The 5,968-nt window shown below is 34.4% G+C and overlaps 1 protein-coding gene across 1 annotated transcript; it reads left to right on the top strand.

The window, feature by feature from the left end:
- The first annotated feature begins 843 nt into the window (after positions 1-843).
- On the top strand, positions 844-2,650 carry LOC140958500 (3-ketoacyl-CoA synthase 6-like). Its single transcript, XM_073415959.1, has one exon. The coding sequence runs from the start codon at positions 895-897 to the stop codon at positions 2,383-2,385; it is 1,491 nt and encodes a 496-aa protein (XP_073272060.1). The 5' UTR covers positions 844-894; the 3' UTR covers positions 2,386-2,650.
- Positions 2,651-5,968: the final 3,318 nt, after the last annotated feature.

Here is a 5,968-nt window from a genome sequence, read left to right on the forward strand (position 1 = left end):
TATATATATATATAAAAGATAAACCCTAATAAAAACTGTTTTGTTTTTTTAAGCCTTTTTAATTATTCCTTCACACGTAAAATAAAGGAAGAGAAATAATTCAAAATTACGTTGACACTTACTCCTTTTAACTTCTCAATTCTTACTTTCCACTTTCCCATTTTGCTCAATTTCCCTTACTATTTCCATTTCAATTCAAAACTTCTTTCACACATTTGCATTTTAAACAAGAGTAGGTCTTTTGTGAGACGCTCTCACAAATCTTTATTTATGAGACGAGTCAACCCTACCGATATTTACAATAAAAAATAATACTCTTAGCATAAAAAGTAATATTTTTTCATGGACGACCCAAATAAGATATATGTCTCACAAAATACGATCCGTGAGACCGTATCACACAACACCGATCGATGACAAATCATGTCGCTTCTCATTGATACTATAAAATAACATTAAATATATAGACACTACAAAAATTATATGTTAGGCGACGCAAGACATGTTTATTGGGCGCTAATTAATACGTTTATATATTAACAATAATAATTTTCTGCGTCTACTCATATGTATATACTAACTTAATTTATTCTTGCCTAGGTTAAAAAAAGAGATTTATCTTATTATATGACATCATTAATTGGATTATTATCACTAGATTTCAATTAAAGATTAACCTTTTGCATTTATTTATATGGGAAATATACTTTTTAAAATATAATATGAAAAAGTTGACATATCACGGCTAAGCGAGCGTGGTGACGTCAAGCTGATCATCAATTCCTCCTACCTGCCTTCATTGATGGCTCGCTCGCTCCCTCACTCTTTAAATTCCTCCTCTCAGCCACCTTCCTCCACCTCAAAATCCTTCCTCCGCCGCCCCTTTCGGATAAAATGCCGCAAATTGTGCCAAATTTCTCCGGTTCCGTCAGGCTCAAGTACGTGAAACTGGGCTACAGGTACCTAGTCAATCACATTCTCACCTTTTTGCTTATCCCAATCATGCTTGGAGTCCTCATCGAAATACTCCGTTTGGGCCCCGATGAGCTGCTGAACATTTGGAAATCCCTCCACTTTAATCTCATCCAAGTCCTGTGTTCTTCGTTCTTGATCATTTTTATCGCCACTGTTTACTTCATGTCGAAGCCCAGATCGATTTACTTGGTTGATTACGCCTGTTACAAGCCTCCGATCAATTTCCGGGTTCCCTTCTCCACGTTCATGGAGCATTCCAGGTTGATTCTCAAAGATAATCCGAAAAGTGTCGATTTCCAGATGCGGATTCTTGAGAGATCAGGCCTTGGTGAAGAAACCTGTCTACCGCCTGCTACACACTACATCCCGCCGACGCCGACGATGGAATCTGCTAGAGGAGAAGCCGAGATAGTTATCTTCTCCGCCATAGATGATCTGATGCAGAAAACAGGGATAAAGCCGAAGGATATTGATGTTCTGATAGTAAATTGCAGCCTGTTTTCGCCTACACCGTCCCTATCCGCCATGATTGTGAATAAATACAAGATGAGAAGCAATATCAAGAGCTACAATCTTTCTGGAATGGGGTGCAGCGCTGGATTGATCTCCATTGATTTGGCCAGGGACTTGCTCCAGGTTCATCCGAATTCCTACGCTTTAGTGATCAGCACGGAAATAATCACCCCGAATTACTACCAAGGTTCCGAACGAGCCATGCTCCTCCCGAATTGCCTCTTCCGGATGGGCTCCGCCGTCATCCTCCTCTCTAACAAAAGCCGAGACAGCCGACGTGCCAAGTACAAACTCGTGCACGTTGTTCGGACCCACAAAGGGTACGACGACAAGGCCTACAAATGCGTGTTCGAGCAGGAGGATCCACAGGGAAAAGTGGGTATAAATCTGTCAAAAGATTTGATGGTCATCGCCGGAGAAGCCCTGAAATCGAACATAACCACCATCGGTCCACTAGTCCTCCCAGCTTCCGAACAACTACTCTTCCTCATCACCCTGATCGGCCGGAAAATCTTCAACCCCAAATGGAAACCCTACATTCCAGACTTCAAACAAGCTTTCGATCATTTCTGCATACACGCTGGCGGGCGGGCGGTTATCGACGAGCTTCAGAAGAACCTCCAGCTGTCGGCTGAGCACGTGGAGGCTTCAAGAATGACCCTACACAGATTCGGGAACACTTCTTCTTCTTCACTCTGGTACGAAATGAGTTACATCGAAGCTAAAGGGAGGATGAAGAAGGGCGACAGGGTGTGGCAGATTGCATTCGGGAGTGGATTCAAGTGTAACAGCGCCGTCTGGAAATGTAACCGGACCATCAAAACCCCAACAGACGGGCCCTGGAAAAATTGCATCGACAGGTATCCCGTGCATATTCCAGAAATCGTGAAGCTCTGAATCAACCAAATGTTTCCATAATTATTTTCTTGTCTTTTTCTATATATATATATATATATTTCTGGAAGGAATTGTCTAAAATACTCTGCATGAGGTAAATGGTCTGTAATTTATTTTATTCGGAAACACTGAGAAAACATTCGGTTAAATATGATGTAACGATTTAAATGAAACCACGTTACATCATATTCTTAGTTATTTGTTGAGTCAAATTAAAATTTAGTGTATATTAATGAATAAAACAATGCCATTCACCCTCTACTTTTATCTTAAATATATTTAATTTTATTATAAATAAAAGCGTCATAATTATATATGTATATCAAATGAAATATAAATAATAATTGACTGTACATAATATTCTCCTTAATTTAATGAGCTTGTGGTAAATTTAATTAGAATTCAATCTTACAATTACAAATAAAGGTAGATACTAATACTTTTTGGGTGTCTAACTTTTAAAAAAAACCCTAACTAATATTGTGTGTTAATAGTCATTTAGTTGCATATAACAACTTTTTCGAAATAAAGACAATAAACAATGTATTTCCATTCTAATTGAATAATAAGATCAAACATGTCTAAATTGATAACTAGAAAAACAACTCCATTATAGTTTTAGAGCTAAAATACTAATAAAAAATGTATAATCACGTTGTTCATTAATTTATTTCTCAATTGATAACATAATCAATTCATGAAATCTTCTTTGTGACATGGTTGATTAGAAAAAAGCTTTGATAAAGTTTAACTTAGAGAAATGTGAGCGCTTGAGAAACATCCATTTATTTTCTTCAAGTAATTCACAATCGTCGGATGATATGAAAAACTATATAGTCAATTTCGTTACTTGTGAAGAAATAAGAAACAAAATGAGGGGTTTATGAAATGTGAACGAGGTTGGGTTATTCTCTGTTCTGTGGACATTCTTTGTTATGTGAATCGTCTGTAATAAAAAAAGACGACGAGAATTTATTTTTTGGCTGGTCAAAATTTATCTCTATTTTCAAAATTATGATCCCAATTAAGAACATATTGAGTAATCAAACGACTCTCTTGCCTCTTAATAGTCACGACTTTGTGTCTAACAAAATCATATCCAATATTGACAAAAGCCTCCATTCTATCTGCTGACATCCTTGGAGAAGTGTACATGTTTATTTTTCAAAGTTATCGTAATCTACAATGTTTTCAATTGTACCACAAAAAAAAAATATAATTCAAATATTTTAAATCGTATAATAGCTCAATCATCAAATTTTGATCTGTTCAGTATACGAGAGAGACTATGTTATTTTTCGAAAATGCTCTAATAAAATTATATGTAGAATTTTTGAAAAGAATTGTTGAGTATTGTAGCTTTATCAAGCTCCCGATCACATGATTTACCTTTAAGTTTGTGATGTAAAATAAGTGTCAAAATCTACGAGTCTAGCTGGAAGTAGATTGGAGAATTGATTACGCGATGATAGTGAGAGATCACGAACTTTTGTTGAATGAGTGATAAAGATTGAATTCCCGATTAATTTGTTGTGGGGTTTTTTCACGTTGTGTGGAAATTAGGGGTTTTTGAATGTTATCATTGGCTTTTTCATTGGGTCTACCACACTAAATACGATCTCCAACTAAGTTGAAGAAAATTTAACGAAATTATAGATAGCTAGCTAGGACGTTGATGTGTGCACAAAGAGTAACGATAGACTCATGGAAAATTCCTCCATATTTGACGTTTTGCGATTTTTTGTCTGTTATGTTATTGAAATTGATTTTTAATATCGTTTCTTGGATTTTTTTTTTTTTTAGCAAAAACTTGTGTGAGACGGTCTCGCGGATCATATTTTGTGAGACGGATATCTTATTTGGATCATTCATGAAAAAGTATTACTTTTTATTGTGAATATCGGTAGGGTTGACCCGTCTCACAGATAAAAATTCGTAAGATCGTCTCACAAGAGATCTGCCTTTTTTTTTTAAATATTATCATTTGTTTTGCAATTTTAATATTTTTACATGAAAGTCTTATCAATTTTATATCGGCCTCACATTGGAAAAAAAAAGAAGAAGAAGAAACAAAGATAACTAAAGAAAAATATAAATTGCTCAAATTATGACGCTAATCTTATCTATTCTATTTTATTAAAGTTGAGGACATGAAAATAACCACTTAAAAAAGTCACCAACTTTTTCTTCCAACTTTACCCTTATATGATACTAATATTACATTTTTGTTTTTAAAATTTCACCAAACACTTTTATTTTTTATTTTTTTTTACTTCAACAATTCAAATATCAATTTAGTCCCTCCATAATTTGTCAAATTTCACTTTAGTTCATCGATAATGATAAAAAAGACTATACACATATGGATCGCGTGTGTATAGTAATTAGTTGTTAAGAAGTTTTAGTTGGTTTTATTATACAACGCTAAAACTAAAATTTAAAAATAATGATAATTTTTTTAAAAAATTATCATAGGATAAAAAGTAGTTCTGCACTATCATTTGGTGCACTTCGTACATTTATAAAAACAAACTTTAATGAAATATATTTAAGGTGATACATGCTCTCGGGTCAGTTTTATAACATACTGGGTCTGCTAGGTATGATTTTATATAAAAACATACTCCAAAATATTTTTATTTGAATTCGGATAATTAATCAAACCAAATTCAAACCTTAAATTTTATATTAATATTCGATTCGATACTGTTTACCTGCGCCCTTAGGCATACGCATACCCTTTACGATTTTTTTAGCAAAGTCAACACTTTTTCCACGTTGAATTGGCGATTAATGGGATCAAGTATCGATCTTTCTTTCTTATTTCTCCTATTCTATGGAAGAGGTAATAGGCACGTTGTCTCTCCTTCAAAAGCACGATGAACCAAAGAAGACACTGTTGAACAAGTAAACTAAGAGTTCAATGGTGAAGAAGTTTATGTAAATTTGAACTTCTTACCAAGCCACTGGTAATGAATTAAAAGATATATATATATATATATATAAAACTTGAGGTTCACATTTAATTAATTCCATACATAACGCGACAAATATTAGAGATTCATGCAGCAAAAGTTAGAATACTCGAATGATGATGATGTCATTGTGATAACACATTCTTTAACACATCTCCAAAGAACATATTCCAATTTTGATAATAAAGGATATTAAAACTAGTAATCTCATATCTTAGGTCCAGTATATTTTGAAATTCACAACAAAAAAAGATAGAGACACTACCTGTTGCAATGCAAAAAAAAAAAAAAAAAAGTACCATCGGATAAAAAGAAAGATTGAGCGAATTTTTTGTGGATATGGAACAATAGAAATTGTGGTGACAACATATTTCGCAAGATCCAGGATGTCCCAAGTACGGATCACCAACAAATTTCCTTATGTGAAGTGGCATCACTGTAGGAGCACTACATATCTACAATAGCTGGCCGGAGGAAATGATAAATCCGTTGCCATTATACCATTATAAACCCTACCACCAACTACACACACACACACAAAACTTACTGTGCCAGTTCTGAGATCTCCTATAATAGACTTGGAGAAAGATTGAAGGTGTGCAACGAGA

This window comes from Primulina huaijiensis, chromosome 15, assembly GCF_012295235.1.
Source record: "Primulina huaijiensis isolate GDHJ02 chromosome 15, ASM1229523v2, whole genome shotgun sequence".
In the NCBI taxonomy this organism is placed as follows: Eukaryota; Viridiplantae; Streptophyta; class Magnoliopsida; order Lamiales; family Gesneriaceae; genus Primulina; species Primulina huaijiensis.